A 19,533-nucleotide genomic window follows, 5' to 3' on the forward strand; every position below is an offset into this window, starting at 1 on the left:
ACACTGATTCTGTTCAATAATGCACACAAAACCAGTGTTGGTGCTATAGTGCCAGGTCTACAGGAGCTGCTTTGTGTAAGGTAACTTCTCCATTGTAGTTTGTGTTTTCATGACTTTTCACTGAGCTTACCTTATACTTTCTTGTTGCTAGCTGTGCTAAGCCTGAGGCACAGGTTAACTTAGTCTGGATTATGGCTGATTGATCTTTATTATTGCTTGGCTGAAAGGAAAGAGTTCAATTATTTCTAATTGCATAGTTTTTTCAAAATTTTTATACTTAGTTATCTCAATGCACATAATATGAGGCAGAGTAAAGGAATGATGGAAGCACCAAACTGATATTTGTCAAACCACACTCACTTTGTATATCTATACCCACTATATAACAATAAGCCATGCGAGTTCCTTCATTTTGGTGGAGGGGGAAAAAAAAAAAAAAAAAAATCTATACCTTTAGAAAATCCATTTTAAATGGATATAATTTACACATCCAGCAACCCATCTGTGACAGTACAGCCTGTGGCCATGAAAAGGTTATTTTTTTATATGATATTCCAGTATAGGAATGTCGTACTGTCCATAATGAGTACATAGTCTTACAGTGATAAGAAGAGGTTCTAGAGACACAAAATGTAAATACAAATGGTTGAAACAGCATTCCTTTACCCACTTCATCATATGTCTAAAAAAAGTATTCTGTAGTAAACTGAAGACTGGAGTTTTGATAAATGTTTTGTCTTACCCTGGATTCTGCTACTTCTGGTGTCGCTTGAGCCTTGCTTACATAACTCAAGACATGGGACCAGTTGTTTAGGTAGATTGATACCTGCAATGAAAGATAGCCACTGTAGGAACAAAGTGATAGTGACTGGCTTTGACAGATTAGTGTTCAGGCATCCATGCATGCTGGACCTCTCCTCTTTTTACAATACATGTTAACTCCTATGATTTTGGTAATTTTCAGTAAGCTAAATATCTCAATTGGATTCTGTTTTACTGATGTAATAAATAATTTTGGGGATGCTTTCATACTGGTCATGAATCACTTGTCAAAAGAAAATGTGTTTGAAGTGCCACTACTTCAAGGATATTACCATTTAAATCAGTGTTCCCATTTGCATTTCCTTCTTATTACACTACCATAATTTATTTCTTCACATGATTTTCATGCCGCTGTGATCTCATTCATTCATTCATCTTTGACGCCTGCTCCTAGGAGCTCCCACCAGGGGATGGCCACGGCAGAAGAGTTTCCATCTCTCTATCCACACTCCCTCCTTGCCTGCTCAAAGTTTCTCAAGGATCTTTTCCCCCTCTCCCTGACATACTCTTGCACCCTATCTCTCCATTTCACTGGAGGTCGTCTTCTAACATTCCCTCCCTCTATCTCACTCAAATACACCCTCCTGGTCATCTTACTCTCCTCCATTCACTCCATGTGGTCAAACCACGTTAAAGTCTGTCCCTTCACTTCTTCCACCACTCCACACTTCTTCCCTTCACCCCACGTGACACATTCCAAAACGCTCATACACACTTTCATTACTCATTCCATCCATTCTATTCACACCACAAGCACTCCTCAAATAACTCATTTCCATTGCCTGCACTCTAGACTTCTGACTTTCATTCCAGGCCCACGTTTCACTTGCATATGTGAGGGTTGGTACTATTACTGTATTTCTCAAATCCCACTTTACCTCCATGCTCACATTTCTGCCATTCATGTTATGTCCCAAAGACCCTACCACCTTTCTTCCTTGCAATGCCCTTTCTCTTGTCTCTCCTTCTGTACCACCATGCTTACACATAACTGATCCAAGGTACTTAAACTCATTAACCTCCTCCATTTCTTCACCATTCAAAATTATTTTGCATTCTTTTTCACATTCAATTCCCACTCTATATGGGCATACAAAATCCACGACCTCACTTCTACTCTGCTCACGAACCATCACTTTACTGTTGTTGACATTTACTTTTAGCTTTCTATTTTTACATACACTATCAAAAACACTGGCCAAATTTTGTAAGTCACTTTCATTTTCTGCAATGAGCACTGTGTCATCAGCAAATAAGATTGAATTCAGCACCCACTTCCTTCCCTCAGCGTACATTTTTACTCCAACTTCCCCAACTTTGCCCTTCATTTCTCTCAAAACACCATCCATATAAATATTGAACAACCATGGTGGCATGACACACCCCTGGCTCAAGCCCACTTTTATCTCAAAATGTTCACTTGTTTCTCCACTAATTTTGACACATGCAGATGTATCCTCATAGAAAGACTTCATTGGATTAAGGACTTTTCCTCCCACACCATATATCTTTAAAACGTCCCACAACACCAGCCAATCGACTCTGTCATAAGATTTTTCTAGATCCATGAAGGCAGCGTATAGTTTTTATCCTTTTGCTAATATTTTTTCTACTACCATCCTGAAGGGAAATATCTGATCCACACATTCCCTTCCCTTCCTGAAGCCTCCTTGTTCTTCACTGATTTTCTCTTCTGTAAGTCTTTGCGTCCTCTCTATTATGACTTTTCCATATACCTTTCCGGGTATACTCAGGAGACCTATTCCTCTATAACTCCCACATTTCCCTCTCCAGTCCTTCCCCTTGTAAACTGGGACAATGATGGCTTTTGTCCAGTCTGCTGGCAACCCCCCCCCTCACCCATCCCATGCCACTTTACATATCTTGACCATCCATTTAGTAACTACATCTCCTCCACACTTCAACATTTCTGCTGTAATTCCATCAATTCCTGCTGCCTTTCCATTTTTTAATCTTTTTATTGCCTGATTTACTTCTTCATATGTTATACTTTCTTCTTTATATACTCCTCCTCTACCTTCACTCAAGATTACTGCTGTTATAACTGCTGGACTTCCATCTTTAAAATTCACTAAGTATTTGAAATATTCTCTCCATCTCTCTTTCACAGCTTCCCCGTCTTTCAACATCTTTCCGTTTTCATCCATAACTTCATTTATTTTACTTGGAGATATTTTTTGCATTTCTTTCATTCTTTACTTCTCTCCAATATGATTTTCGGTTTCCTTTATATTTTTCACTTCTTTTTCCAAAGTCTTCATCAACTCTCTTCTTACTTTCTTTTATTGTTTGTTTTAATTTCATTTTGCATTCTCTGTATTTCTTTTTCCTTTCCCTTTTTACTTGCTCAGCCACATTTCTTTCTTGAGTTTTCTTAAAAAGTTCCCTTTTCTCTTTTACTATCCTCCTTATCTCTTCTGTCCACCATGAATTTCCTTTTCTTTTTCCATCCCTCACCACTTTCGTCCCAAACACTTTTTTGTTGTAGTTACCATTATTTCTTTAAATGTCCCCAAAACTTTTTCAATATCTGTACTATCTTCCACATTTTCCCATTTTTCACCTGCCATTTCATGTTTATACTCATTTTTATTTTTTTCCTTTAACTTTTCTATCTTCAATATTTCCTTTTTTACTTCACCTTTCTTTTCAAACACCCACTTTTCCTTCAGCCTTAATTTTGCCAGCACTGCAAGATGGTCAGAGTCATCGAACATTCCTCTTACCACCTTCACATCACAAATATCCTCTCTAAGTCTTCCATCTACTGGCACATAATCAATCAATCCTTTTTGCTCATAATCTTCCCCCCTCCTCCATGTGTATCGATGGACATTCTTGTGCTGAAAGGTGTTCGCTAGGAACAGCCCCCTCTCAGCACAGATGTCCACCAGCCACTCCATTTTCATTCTTTCAAGGTATCTCTCATTTTCCCACCACATCCATCACACATTCATCACCCACTTAAGCATTCATATCTCCCATCATAATAAGTTTCCTTTCTTTAACAAAACTCCTCAAACATGCATTCACTTCCTCCCAAAAAGCTTCCCTTTCTCTCAGTCCTTTTTTACTTTTCACATTTACTGGTGCATAAATACACACCCATGCATACTTTACTAAACCTACTTTTCCATTCACCCACACAATTTTTGATCCCTTCCAACCATAATCAGTCACACCATTCCACACTCTTTCAGATATCACAATAGCACATCCTTCCTTACTCCTGCCTCTATACTTCTCATCTATCCCCGCCCACACAACCCCGCAAGGCACACCCTCCCACATACCCTCTCTACCATCACTCATACCAGTTCCTCTAATATGCATTTCACTCACTCCCAACACATCCACTTTACCATTCACAAAATTTTCAATCATCACTCTCCTCTTTTCCTCATCACCTAATCCATTCACATTAATAGACACCAGTCTCATGCACCCCTTTCTCTTCTGCTGCACTCTGGCCATTGCTCCTGCCTCTAAAACTTTTGATAAGTATTAGAAGCCCCCAATGGGTGGCCAGTCCGATGTGGTATTATGGAGACTTGCTCCTCGTCCGAGCTAAAAGGATTAAAAACAAGACAGCTGATGGGCGCTGCCCCCCTCCCCGTTGGTTCTACCCCGCAGGGTATACTAACGGTGCGCACCACGTGAAGGTGAGGATGGGGTAGGCTACCCTCCCAGTCAGAGGGTAGCCGTACTGCTCTTTTCCCAATACCCCAAAACAAGGGAGCTCTATGCATAAGCAAAAACGCACCTCGGATGAACCCCATTGGTTACGATACTGCCACTGCGCAAAGCAGCCACCCAAAAAACTGCCATGCCAATTTATGTCCAACTAAATAATGCCAAAAGAACACCATCATCTGCATAAAATATTCAAGAAATAACATCAATCAATATTTTTTATCATCATTACCCTTTTTCCAATATTGTGGTCTTTACCTTTCTCAGTTCTCTATTCTAGTAAATGTTCAATAACTATGCAACCACCGTGGAATCATAACCAGCCATTACTAGCTCACTGCACAATGAAGGCATTTCCTAATAATTTCTACTTGTCTGATGCTAGCTAGTGTAGTCTGTGTACATGTGAACCCATCCACTAAGATTTTCATTGACTCGTATATTTTAAGGTACCAAAATAAAAGCTTGTTGCTTCAATACAGTGCGCGCAAAAATAAAGTTTACCCCTGTAACGCAAAAATAAAGTTAACGCATAATTCAAGGCCACTTTGTATTTGAAGTACCCGCGATGTGAGTGGCGGGAGGAGCGTGGTATGACGCGTGCTCCCCCACCTCCACCTCACCCACCACTCCCTGACACATGAGTGAGTTAGTGCGCTCTCAGAGCTGAAGCAGAGCACACTTATGATGCACTGCTCCACGGGCCCTCACTTTCCCGTCCACGTGCCAAACACAAAACCAAACCAAACACTACCACAGCATCACAATGGGTCGGAAGAAGCTTACAATGGAAGAAAAGGCCCGGGCCCTTGCCCTAATAGAGCAGGGAATGCCGATGAAGCACGTTGCTGCCAAATTAAATGTCAGCAGAGTGTCCCTCTTCAAGCTTAAAAAGTCTGCTGCGTCCCTGCCTACCGGGAAGGCACCATCTCGCAAACTGGGATGTAGGCGCAAGAGAAAGACTTCAGAGAGGACTGACAAGATGTTGGTGAGAGAGGTGAAGCAAAATCCATCCATTACAGCAGCAGAATTGAAGAAAAAACACCCAGACCTGCTCCAAGATGTCGCTGTCCGTACGTTACAACACCGCCTGCAAAAAGACCTAGGCCTGCCCTGCCGCCGTGCTGCCAAGAAGCCGCTTCTCACAGACACCATGAGGAAGAAGAGACTGCAGTTTGCCAAGAAATACCGTGACTGGACACCTGAGCAATGGAAAAGTGTGATGTGGTGTGACGAGAGCACGTTTCAGCTCGTCGGGGGTGGCTCAAAGTTGGTGAGGCGGCCCAGCACCGTGAGCAGATATGACACTCACTACACGGTCAAGACAGTTAAACACCCAGATAGCGTAATGGTATGGGCCTGTTTCAGTGGGAAGATTGGCAGGGGAGGTCTCTACTTCCTCCCATAGAATGTAACCATGAAGGGAGCCAATTACATCGATGTTTTGAAGGAACACCTGCTCCCCGCATATCAAATTCACGGTACGGAATTTTTCATGCACGACGGAGCCCCGGCACACAGGTCTCGAGCAGTCAAAAAATTCCTTGATGAGCAAAACATCAAGGTTTTGGACTGGCCAGGTAACTCCCCTGACTTAAACCCCATTGAGAACGCCTGGAACAAGATGAAAAACGACCTAGCCAAGTCGCGCCCCACATCAATCGTCCCCCTGAAGGAGGCCCTGAAGAAGATGTGGGTGACAATGGACGTCTCATACTTCGAAAATTTAGCAATATCTATGCCAAAGAGGATCGAACAGGTGCTCAAAACTCGAGGGAACATGACAAAGTACTAATTGTATCAATAAGGACACAATATAACAAACTTTAAAACTATTTTCGTGTTTTATAACCCAAAAAAGCATAGGGTAAACTTTATTTTTGCGCCCACTGTAAGACTTCTACCCCTTTTGTACATACATGCATAGTAGTACTTCTGCATAAAACTTCCCCATAACTCTTAGACATCAATGGTTACTGTAGTGGAACAACTCAAGCTTACCTTTATAACATTAAGACACATATTAATAATATGCTTAAAGGAGGTGCAGTAATCTCTGGCACGAGAGTAACACTTGAGGGCATTTGAAAGGTCACCACAATCTAAATAGTGGTCCCCCAAGTCATCATGGCCTCGCCGAATAGATTCCTTTATGCTATTGACCTGCAATGGAAAAATTACAATTAGAGTAGAAACCACATAAGCCCCCATGGTGTGAATTAATTACATGAACAATAATATATGCTCACGCACAATTTTACCCCTCAAGGCTGTTCAACAGAAGAATTTATCTAAGCCCCTACACCAGCAGAACCTATGGGGTATATTCATCCTTACCATGTGTCACCACTGACTACGTCTTTGGGCCCAAGAAGTTTGAACTATTCTTTCAATTATCGTAAATTACCTGTGTCTCTCTGGGACTAATAACAATTATTCTTCAATACAATGAAATACTATTGTGCATGAAAATGTAGCTAATCATTCTTGTTGTTTTATTTATTGGTAAATGAGGGAAAATAAGTGGTACCAATATTCAGAGGGGGGAATAAGGAAGAACCCCTCAACTATAGACCAGTGTCAATGATAAATGTGGTTGCTAAACTGTGCGAGAGAAAATTAAAAGACAGATGGACACAAAATCTGGAAGCAGTAGGTACTCTGAGTGATAGCCAGTTTGGATTCAGAAGTGGAAAGTCATGTGTCACTAATTTGCTGAGCTTCTACTCAAGGGTGATTGATGTGACACAAGAGAGACGGCCGGGCAGACTGTGCATACCGAGATCCAGAAACAGCCTTCGACAAGGTGCCTCACAAGTGACTACTGTGGAAATTGGAGGATAAAGGAGGCCTATAAGGGAGCCTCCTGGAGTGGGCGAGAGACTTCCTAAAAGACCGACATATGAGGACAGTAATAAAAGACAGAATGTCAAGGTAGAGGGCAGTAACAAGTGGATTTCCACAGGGCTCAGTACTGGCACCAGTAATGTTTCTGATTTACATCAACGACGAGGTGGAAGGGACAAACGGTTATGCCAGCAAAGATGATGCAAAAATCATGAAAGAAATAAAAACAGGAGAATTGCGAAGGGCTGCAGGAAGATCTTGACAGAATTTTTGAGTGGAGCCAGAAGTGGGAAATGATATTTAATGCAAAGAAATAAATGGTATCAGAAATGGGCACCAGTACTCAATGACTGACATGGGACTACACAATAGGAAAAGAAAATATCCATCAGGCAAAAGGGGAAAAAGACAGGAGTGTTGGTCCAGGACAATCTGTCATCAGAAAAACACATTAACAAGATTGTTGGAAAAACATACAAGCTGTTGACTAATATAAGAATAGCGTTTCACAACATGGATGAAGAGATGATGAAAAAACTGATAGTAGCCATGATTCGTCCAAGACTGGAATATGCAGCAGTAAAATGGTCCCCACACAAAAAGAAGCACATACACAAGATCGAAAGAATCCAGAGAGCAGCCACCAAGGTAGTCCCCAGGTTGGTGGATTTAACATACCAAGAAAGATTGGAAAAGTTGGGGCTACCATCCCTAAAAGAAAGAAAAGAGAGAGGTGATATGATTGTAGTTTTTAAAGTGATGACGGGAATAGATAAAATCGATAGAGAGGATCTGTTTGTATGGGATGGGAGAGCAACTGGAGGAAACGAAAGGAAACTGAGAAAGACAAAATGCTTTAAACATGTAAAGAAATACAGCTTCCCCAATAGATGCATCTACCAGCGGAACAGCCTAAACAAAGATGTTGTTCAATCCAGAAACATAAACGAGTTTGAAGCAAAGTTTGACCAATTGAGACTCAGAGATGGGACCACACGAGCATAGCTCCCTTCCTGTATATCACAACTAGGTAAATACTAGGTAAATACACAAACACACACACACACACACCCACTTATGGCTTATGGACCTGATGGAGTGCCTCCTATTGTCCTTAAAAACTGTACTTCTATGCTGACACCTTGCCTGGTCAAACTCTTTTGTCTCTGCCTGTCAACATCTACCTTTCCTTCCTGCTGGAAGTACACCTACGTACAGCCTGTGCCTAAGAAGGGTGACCATTCTAATCCCTCTAACTACCGTCCTATAGCTTTAATCGGCTATGGGAAAGTCGAGAAGTGGCCGAGAAACGACAAAATTACACTGCATTTTGAGACTAAGAAAAGAGCATGGAACGTACATCAGAGTACTCCTCTCATAACCATAAAGCCGTTAAAATTATTTACTTTTACTCAAACTCCATTCTTTTTGGGTGGTGTTTGTTACAAAATTAAGTCTCGTGACGCGTGGCATCTAGCTGAGTCGCTTGTTGTCTACTATAGAGAATTTGACAAGTGATTACTGTATGGATAGCTAATTCAGTATGCCATGACCTTACAGCACCACCTATGACAAAAAAGCCCACCTCAAGATCACTCACCCACCACAATGACCTAGGGCATTCATGGTGGGTTGTGCTATGCCACCACCACCTACAATTAGCTCAAATTAGGTGTTTTATGGCGAGCCCTTTTTTGGGTCCACCGTACCACAGTCACGACTCGTGAAAGCCCTGAAAAGGGTCTGCTGACGTTCTTGGGTTATGCATCTATCCACTTTTGAACTTTTGAAGGCCGGTATGGGTTCTGCAAGGGGCGTTCTACTGGTGATCTTCCTGCCTTCCTAATTGACTCCTGGTCATCCTCTCTTAGCAGTTTTGGTGAAACTTTTGCTGTTGCCGTAGACATATCAAATGCCTTTGATATAGTCTATCACAAATCTTTGCTTTCCAAACTACAGTACCCTCTCGAGTTTAGCGCTATCCGAGTTTCGTGATCCTCGAGTTAGCGCTTAGTCCTAAATTCTTACCATCACGACCTTCACGCATTACCGCCACGACTTTCGCATTGCTTTGACATGTATGGGTCACGTCTACCTACCGTCGGCGTCATGCATGCTGCCTTAAAAGGCGGTGTCCAACCATTGGGGCTATGGGCAACCGCGGTTGCCCATATGCCCAACCGGGAGAGAGTTGTTGGTTGTCCTTATGAATGGAAAACAGTTGTGAGTACGAGCATGGGTACGTGGGTACCGGACAGCTGCATGTAAACAAACAGACAATGGCAGTGGCTGAGGAGTGAGGAGCAGTGGAAGATGGCCCACCAAGAGACTCATAAAATGGACTGGCAGAGCTGCTTTGCTTACTGCTTGATTAACAAGATAAGAGAACACCCCGTGCTGGGGAACCACAGTCCAAAAATCTTTTTATCGAGTATAAAAATTGTAGATCTCCCGGTGTTGTTTTCCTTTTCTTCTTCCTCTTTTGACCTGTAATGCATGGCAGTGACGGTGAAAAGTAATAGTGAAAAATTGCAAAAGGGCATAGAAAAGCAAAATCAGGGAAAGAAAAGGACAGAAAAACACCTAAGTTCAGGATGAAGTGTATAAGTGTGCACTGTTAAGTAACTAAGGGCCGTTTTCACAGACACTTTCTTTGTTTTGATCGTTACCAATGGCGGCGATCGCCGCTTAGTATTTCACGTGAAACTGGCCGAAGGGGTAGTGGCGGCTGCAGATGAAATGAGAGATGTTGAGTGTGTTTGGTAAGTGCGGGGCTAGGCTAACCCCGCAGCCACCACTACCCATCGGCCAGTTTCACGTGGAAATACTATAGCGGCGACTGCCGCCATTGGTAACGATCAAAACAAACAAAATGACTATGAAAGCGGCCCCAAGTGCATGTTGTGAAGTATAAATGTGGAGCAGGAGGACCTAAGAAGCGATACAAAGTGTTACAGGTCAAAAGAAGAAGATGAAGGTCCACTACACTGGCCGGTGTTGCGAGAAATATCTCCCCGCTGAAATTAGTCATTCTGCTGTCCACCGCGCATGTGCGCTGTGGGAATACACAGCATTAAAAGTATTAATTTGCCTGGTTTTGTTCTAGTCTGTCCGCTTGTGATCTTTGTGAGCGGTGAGGGAAATATGGAAACAGTAAACAAGTTGAACCTCTCTGCGAGCTATTTTGCGGCAGCGGCAGCGGTTTACGTACAACAGGCATTGAAAAGTCAATCATGATATTAGTGATTTAATGTTTTTTAATAAAGAGTTAGCAGATTATTTCATAACACACAGAAAAATATAGGTTTGTCCAACTGTCCCACGGGTGACTGCAAGCGACCGCCCTTACTTTAGCAAACAACACCACGTGGATCACAAGCGTGTATTCAGAACTGCCAGCCAATTGTAAGGCAGCCGCCTTCAACTGGGGCTTAAAAACGAACTGTTCTTACTTCCTATTTTCTGCTTATTAACAAGGTACGTATTTTGAGATAACAAAGGAATAAAGTCGGAAAGTCATTATTTTCCACAGGTTGGAACCAACAAGCACTTTTAAATGGATTTCAATACCTCAGGTTTCGTGATCCTCGAGTTTAGCGCCATACCTTCGGAGTGAAGCGAGCGCGAAACTCGAGAGGGTACTGTATAAGTACAGTAAACCCTCGATATAACGGACCCGCTTATAATGGATTTCGGATATAACAGACAAGGTCAGACGGTCAGAAATCCACAGGGACTGACCAAGAATAGTTTTTGAACCACCTGCCTCCGGTAACTACAATAGCTTCTGCTAGCCAACTGACTCTCCTCCCTTTATCTGCTGCCCCATCCTTCGGTTACTGTAGTCTTTTTCAGCCCACCTGATGTACTTTCCTCTTCGTGATCTCCATTCAAATGAAGAACCTATTTATACCACAAGAAAGTCTTATGCATCAATCCAGTATGTAAATGTAATGGGAAATAGCCAAGTGTTTGTGAGTGTCCGTACTGACACAAATTAACCTGTAAACTGTGCCAGACATCTCAAGATGCTATGAGTTAGACTGCGCCAGACATCTTAAGATGACACATGTTCCAAGGTGAATATTTATATTTCCCGCGATGCCAAAGTATATTCCAATGAACCTTGTGTGGCAACATCATCCCTCTTTCGCACCATGTAGTCACCATCGTCATATTAGTTGCTCTTTAGCAGCCATGGAGAGTAGAATTATGTCATCTACTGATGCCAACCAGTCTCATATAGCTCCTGCGGTCGTGACTGAGGGGGAGGCATGGGAGGGGGTAAAAAGAAAGTATTGGTAAAGAGAAAGATTGTAGTAGACAAATTTGAAAGAGACAGTGATTCAGATTGCATTCAACCATCAGATTCAGCTGGTCTGAGGAAGCGTGGCAAGCGTGAGCATGCTTCTGGCGCTCAAGGTCACAGACACGCTGCTTCTCCAACATTGCGGAAAGTTACTAGCTAGCTAGTCACTCACTGACACCATCATCACTGTCCGATGATTCAGAGTGGCAGAAAGATGAGGAAAACGACAGTGGGGGTATAAGAGAAGACTCAGCTAATGAACTGAGTGAGGAAGGGGTGTCAGCTGGGATGAGAGAGGAAGGGGAGGCAGAGGGAGAACAGTAGCCTCAGAGACGTGAGACAACGCATACTCCATTCGTCTGGTCTGATGGATCAGATTTTGTGCCAGACATTCATAACTTTGACAAGAATATTGCTGGTGTGACTAATGACTGGCCTCTTGATAATGATGTGCAAGAGGTTAATTATCAAAACTGACAAAGTGATGTTTCCTGTAATATATTTTGTTTGTTGTAACTGAAATGAATAATTAGTGGCAAGAGAATGTTCAGACGTGACTGTGCCGTGTGTCATCTTCCCTCTGCCACCGTCCTCTCTACCCCGTCACTACCAGCGCTCCCAAGGTCGCCTCATATCCGCAACCTTTATCCCGCCATCATTGCCACATTGAGTGAATTATTAATTTTTTTTTGGCACTACAGTAAAACCCCGATTATCCGAAATGGAAGGGGGGAAGCCTCTTTCGGATAAGCCGATTTTTCGGATAATCCGGATTTATGGCCGACATTTTGATCGCCGCCAGTTTGATCGTCGGCATTGTGTCTTGCTTTTTCGTTTGGAAGTGAGGTCGAAGCACAGGTAGAACGCGATGCGACTGCCCAGTGTGAAGTGTGTGACGCGACTGACGATGTAAACAATGAAACCAAACAAACACACGCTACGCTAAACAAAGTAGTACGCTTAAAACATGTGATGTAAATGTTTTATTGTATGTTTGTCTGTGTGTCTCCTTGTCTGGACCAGTGTATGTTGATACTTGTGAGCGTTGCAGATCTGAATTGTGAATGTTGCAGTGCGATTGTGAATGGTTGTGCAAGCTTGCAAGTGTGACCTTGATGCATCGTGCAGGTGGAGACACAGTATGATGACTCATATTATCGCGCAACTCGTATGTTGGAAGGGGAATGTGGCATGGAGTGGAGAGGGGAGTCGTGTTTGTGTCGTTGTCTTGAGAGTACGGTGTGAGAGTAGTCGTGCAGTAGTTTGTTCGTTAGCCGCACCTACGTCCTTGCTGGGGCGAAGGTGCGGACGTGGTGTTGTTGTGAGTTTGTTTAATGTTTTTTGTCTAATACATTGATCTATTCGTTACAAGCTATTTCGGCAATACGTATTAGAAAGCATATTCATTTTAACTGTTCTTATCAATTTTAAATGTGTTAATATAGTACATATGTAGTTACTTTTATTTATTTTTGATGTTTTATAACGTTTTAGTATAGAAAAAAAAAATTAATTGCATTATCCAGATCAATTTCGGATAATCCGGTTTTTCGGATAATCCGCTTTCGGATAATCGGGGTTTTACTGTATTTGGTGCTCAACATGTCTCTCTTGGGTGTTGTAATACTAAAAATTGTTTTCCACCAGGTTATTGTTTTGCCATTTATATATCTATATATATATATATATATATATATATATATATATATATATATATATATATATATATATATATATATATCTATATATATATATATATATATATATATATATATATATATATATATATATATATATATATATATATATATATATATATATATATATATATATATATATATATATATATATATATATATATATATATTATGCAGGAGCTATTCGAATCTTAATTATGCAGTTTATGGGTTAGGGATCAGGGGCTAAGCCCCAGTTAGTTAGGTTAGGTTGTTATGTTTGGTTTATAAATTTTTTCGGCACACAGTGTGGGGTGAGGAAATATGCAGCGCGGGACAGGACATGGAGGCGGCATGTGGACGGTGGGCCGGTGTTGCAAGAACTACCTCCTTGCAGAAATAAATCACTCTGCTGTCCATCACGCAAGCGCACTGTGGAAATACACGGCAGGAAAAAACATTAATTTGCCTGGTCTTGTTCTAGTTTGTCCACTTGTGATCTTTGTGAGCGGTGAGTGAAATGTAGAAACTGTAAGCAAGTTGAGCATCTCTATCTGCGACCTATTTTGCAGCTGAATCTACGGGCTGCGGCGGGTGTAACACAGGCATTAAAAAGTCAATCATTTAATGATTCGTGACAGAAACAGTTAACAGATTATTTCATAACACCCCGAAAACTACCCCCCCAAAAAATTTTGTCTGCCAGTGTGAGATTGGAGCACTTGTAGTGTATACAGAGGAAGCAGGTTTACCAGAGCGGGCTCGAACGGGCTGGAGCAGGCAGGCTCTAACCTGTTTGAGCCCACTTTTTCCATCAACGCTTATACAGTACTGTCGTCAACGCTTATACAGTACTGTCTTCAAGTTTGCGATAAATAGGTCGACGTTGCGATTCGCAAACGTTGAAATTGCAAACTTTGAACCATTATTCTTATGGGGAAATTTGAAAACCGTCGACATCTTGCGCGCTTGGCCACCCGGTGGCGATATGTGCAGACGGCCCCAGCCGCACGCTGGGCCCGAGCAGCTGACGGGTGGCTGATGATGGTGATGGTGGTGATGAGTGTTGGCATCATGACCTTTGCATCAGCGCCGCCTCAACGGTGTTTTTGTCGGGGCCCGTGTTTTTTTTTTTTTTTTTTTTTTTTTTTAATTACCTTGTGGCCTATTGCGCCGGTAGGCTTCTTCCCGGTGGATCCTGATGGTTGGTCCAAGGCTTCTTCCCGGTGGATCCTGATGGTCGGTCCAAGGCTTCTTCCCGGTGGGTCCTGATGGTCGGTCCAAGGCTTCTTCCCGGTGGGTCCTGATGGTTGGTCCAAGGCTTCTTCCCGGTGGGTCCTGATGGTTGGTCCAAGGCTTCTTCCCGGTGGGTCCTGATGGTCGGTCCAAGGCTTCTTCCCGGTGGATCCTGATGGTCGGTCCAAGGCTTCTTCCCGGTGGGTCCTGATGGTCGGTCCAAGGCTTCTTCCCGGTGGATCCTGATGGTTGGTCCAAGGCTTCTTCCCGGTGGATCCTGATGGTCGGTCCAAGGCTTCTTCCCGGTGGATCCTGATGGTCGGTCCAAGGCTTCTTCCCGGTGGATCCTGATGGTTGGTCCAAGGCTTCTTCCCGGTGGATCCTGATGGTCGGTCCAAGGCTTCTTCCGGTGGATCCTGATGGTCGGTCCAAGGCTTCTTCCCGGTGGATCCTGATGGTCGGTCCAAGGCTTCTTCCCGTGGATCCTGATGGTTGGTCCAAGGCTTCTTCCGGTGGATCCTGATGGTCGGTCCAAGGCTTCTTCCCGGTGGATCCTGATGGTTGGTCCAAGGCTTCTTCCCGGTGGATCCTGATGGTCGGTCCAAGGCTTCTTCCCGGTGGATCCTGATGGTCGGTCCAAGGCTTCTTCCCGGTGGATCTTGATGGTCGGTCCAAGGCTTCTTCCCGGTGGATCCTGATGGTCGGTCCAAGGCTTCTTCCCGGTGGATCCTGATGGTCGGTCCAAGGCTTCTTCCCGGTGGGTCCTGATGGTCGGCCCAGCCTGTTCTGGCGCAGGCGAGTGTTTAATAGTGGCGCCATCTTGCATTGGCTCATGCTGCCCTCCCGGAGCTCATCTTTAATCCTAGAATCTAGAGTCCGGGTTGATAGGTGGTCTTCTGGACAGCATGTGGGTAGTTTTAAGCCACTCGGCAGCGGCTGAAAAATCCCAGCTTGGTGGCACCGGTCGGGGATTGAACTCACGTCCTCCTGAACGCGGGGCCGTCTTGCTATCCATTTAGCCACTGCCTACCCAATTGTGTGTGTGTGTGTGTGTGTGTGTGTGTGTGTGTGTGTGTGTGTGTGTGTGTGTGTGTGTGGCTGTGTTTGTTGTGGGTTTGGGCTTCTCAATTTGCCAATTCTTGTTTTCCACATGTTGCACGGGACCCCTTTCCTTTCTTTCATCTCTTCTTTTTCAAAAAGAAGAGATGAAAGAAAGGAAAGGGGTCCCGCACAACATGTGGAAAGTGAGAATTGGCAAATTAAGGAGCCTGGGCCCACAACGGGCACAGCCACACACACGCAGGCCCCAGTGAAAATGCCGTTTGGGTGGTGAAGATGCCATGGCCGATGCTGCTGACACTCATCACCATCATGCCATCATCAGCCGCCCGTCAGCTGCTCGGGCCCAGCGCGCGGTCAGGGTTGCTCACACACATGCGCCTGGCTGCCCGGATCCTACTCACCATGCTTCCCGAGGCCAATGGAAAGGCCCAGGGGGTGGGTAAGAGCGAGAATGGGAGTCAAGGACCACAACAAGGTATGAAAAAACTCGGTTTTAGCAGCCTTTTCCTTTTCCTTTCAGGTCATATCGCAATTTCATTTTTCAATGAAAATCGATTTTTGGGGGTCCCTATCGCAAACTCGGAGAATCGCGAACTTGAAACTCGCAATCCTGGAGACTGTACTGTGCTTGCTTCAATGATGTAATTATTCGTACGGGTTGAAGCCGGTAGCCAGTACTGGTCAACCTGCTTTCTCTGTGTGTGCACCCTTAGGGTTGCCACCTTGAGCTAAAAAAAATAAGGAATGCAAAATCTCATTCTCCACTACAGAACAAATCAATATTTTAACCCGTGTGCGTCGGGTGATGGGAATTCCTGCTCGGGCAGAGAGCGTCGGGTGGCTGGAGTTCCCGCCCTCTGCTGTCCTGCCAAGATTTGTACTCCTGTGACGTAATTATTGTGTCCAGTGTCCTACGTTTCATGCCACCTCCCAGAGCGCTACAGACCACTATGATGGAGAGACATGCTGAGAATGATTTCCCCGTGTCCGGATGCGTGGGCCAGCGGGCCCTGTTCCTCTACCCCTAATCTCAGGGAGCGCGCTAAGCCACCGTATAAGGGAAATTTGAATACATAACAGCGTTATCATGAGAGCCCTGTTCGATGAGAGGCAGAAACGTCATTCAGTTTTGTAAGGAGTTATTTTTATATAAGCTACAAACATGTGTAATATGTAGCCTAATATGTGTATATATTCCATAATTATATTGTGTTTATGAAAGCTTTTTTGTGCATATAATGGCAAAAAACACATTGTCTCGTAAGGAGTTATTTTTATGAGCATCAAACAGCAGAAACATTCAGTTTTGTAAGGAGTTATTTTTATATAAGCCACAAACATGCATACTATATAGTAGAAGTGTATACAGTGCATAATGTATTGTTTTTTTTATGAAAGCTTCTGTTGTGCAAATAGAAACAGAAAAGTCATTCAGTTTTGTAAGGAGTTACTTTTATGTAAGCTACAAACATGCGTAATATGTAGCCTAGTAAGTGTATATATTCCATAATTATATTGTGTTTATGAAAGCTTTTTTTGTGTGTGCATAATGACAAAAAACACATTGTTATTTTTTATGAGCATCAAACATGCGTAATATGTAGCCTAATATGAATAATCGCATTGGTAGGAGAGGATGCATGCTGTGTGGTGGCTCAGGGCGAGGCAGGAGACCCAGGTCCAGGTCAACAGCACCAGCACGAACAAGTGCGCTCGGCTTGGCCAAAAATAGCACCACTTCCCAACATCATATCTCTGCCATGCTGCAACCTAGACACTTCCAATTTATATCATCGTGGAGAGGAAGGATTGGCAGTGAGAAAGCAGTATAAATTATTATGTTTTCATTTGAAATTGCCACACAGGGCATTGATGAAAAACACCTATTTTTCCAAAATTTATCAACACCGCCTGTGCGCTGCGAGGACAACAGTCCTCTAGCCCGACGTCTATGGGTTAAGAATCGGGTGGCAACCCTAAAATTTCTCTAGCCTGCCATGACTGACAGCCAGCTGCTGCCTGCTGCTGGTGAAGGCAGGAGGAAGGGGGTAGGGACGTTACGACGTGTATTTTACACATATTTCAGGATGACCCTTGACAAACATAATTTTATGGACTGGTTTTGTGGTTCACCCCAAAAATGCCCTCACTACAGTTTTAAAATACTGAATTTTATCTGGTTAACTATTCAGACAACCAAATACAGAACAAACGGTGTACGTAAATTTAGGTTTGGTTAGTTTAAATTTTTTCGGCACGCAGTGTGGGGCGGTGGAAATATATAACGCAGCGCAGGACAGGACATGGCGGCAGCGGTCCACTATACGCGAGTCGGTGTTGCGAGAAATACCTCCCCGCAGTAATAAGTCACTCTGCTGTTCAATACGCATGCACACTGGGGAAATACACAGCAGGAAAGAACATTAATTTGCCTGTTTTTTTTTTTGTTTTTTTTTGTTTTTTTTGGTTTGTTCACTTGTAATATTTGTGAGTGGTGAGTGAAATATAGAAATAGTAAGGAAGTTGAACCTCTCTGTGAGCTATTTGTGGCTGCGGTGGCGGGTGCACAACAAGCATTGAAAAGTCAATCATGGTGATTTCCGGAGAAAAAATACGATCGCCATAATAAACAGCATCATATTTTGTCAAGAAATAAGCAGTCTCGAATTTAGTAGAATACTCTCTCGTGAATAATCCCCTATTTCAGTTTTCATTTCATTTAGATTCAAATAAAAATATTCTGAAATCCAAAAAAATCCCAAATCCACAACACTTTGGGTCCCATGAATTCTGGATAAGGGATTCTCAACCTGTACTGACATTATTGGCCTGGTTGTAAGTGCAAGCCGTTGTAAGTCGCATACGTTGTAACTTGAGGACTACCTGTATCTCCAAAGTGGTATACAGTAAACCCTTGCTTTTACTGACCTTGATATAATGACTTTCAGCTTTAACAAACTTTTTGGCCCAGTCTAGTATATGAGGGGATTTACTGAAAAAGTCTGGTAATTGCCGGGTTTGGTTCGGTGTTGGGGTGGCCAAATATGTACATGCACATCAGTTGGTGGTACTGGAAGCAAAGCTGACTAGGCAGTGCACATCTAGCCAGTCTAGCTTCAGCCACCTGACTGTAAACACCTCTCACACTCATCCTTCTGTACCTCACATTTCATCTAATACAACAAATAAACTTTGTTTTACATGGATACATATAGTTATATATAGTTATATATTGGTAATTGCAAACTTTCAGCTCATATAATGAATGAAAATGGTTCATTATATAACAGACAAGTTTTGTTATATGCAAATAGTTCTATTCCCTCAGATGTAATGGATTTTCGGATATAACGTCAACCCCTTCCTTCCAACTGGTTTGTTAAAGAGGCTTACTCTCTAGATATTTGCTTATGTAATTACAATAATTGGTGAGACTCACTTAATCCTTGTTTTTCTTTTTTTTAATGACTTTTGTCTGATAATAAAGTAACTTACTGAAATAACAATAAAAGAAATAATCTTACCTTGGAATTTTTAAGATCAGTATCTAGCTTCTCCAATTTGAGTGCGGCTTTTTTGGCACGAGACTCGACCCACTGCATGTCCAAGGCAGGGAGGTTGGCAGTTGCAACCCCTCCCCCTACCTGGCCCCCAGCAATGTCTGGTAAACTGGGGTTACCGGCATTGGCTCCACTGAAACAGGAAAGGAAGAGGTCATACATAAGTTGTTGTTTTACTTCAGTCTGTAATGTTCTATAAAGCATCCAATGGGAGAGGGTTTTTTGGTACTTCTGTTAAATCATAATGTCATCCCAAAGACGTCAAGGATGCTACCCTCGCCATCACCAGTACACATTGTTCTTTGCT

At 43.0% G+C, this 19,533-nt stretch overlaps 1 protein-coding gene across 1 annotated transcript in view; it reads right to left on the bottom strand.

Annotated features, from left to right (window-relative positions):
- LOC126992141 (COP9 signalosome complex subunit 1-like) overlaps positions 1 to 19,533 on the bottom strand; it is a 79,224-nt gene that overhangs the window by 23,098 nt on the left and 36,593 nt on the right. Inside the window, exons 4-7 of the mRNA XM_050850798.1 lie at positions 19,191 to 19,359; positions 6,538 to 6,699; positions 743 to 826; positions 131 to 220 (exon numbers count right to left, since the gene is read on the bottom strand). Coding sequence (XP_050706755.1) covers positions 131 to 220; positions 743 to 826; positions 6,538 to 6,699; positions 19,191 to 19,359 — 505 coding nt within the window. The remainder of the gene's footprint in view (positions 1 to 130; positions 221 to 742; positions 827 to 6,537; positions 6,700 to 19,190; positions 19,360 to 19,533) is intronic.

Source organism: Eriocheir sinensis, unplaced genomic scaffold (assembly GCF_024679095.1).
Source record: "Eriocheir sinensis breed Jianghai 21 unplaced genomic scaffold, ASM2467909v1 Scaffold407, whole genome shotgun sequence".
Taxonomy (NCBI): Eukaryota; Metazoa; Arthropoda; class Malacostraca; order Decapoda; family Varunidae; genus Eriocheir; species Eriocheir sinensis.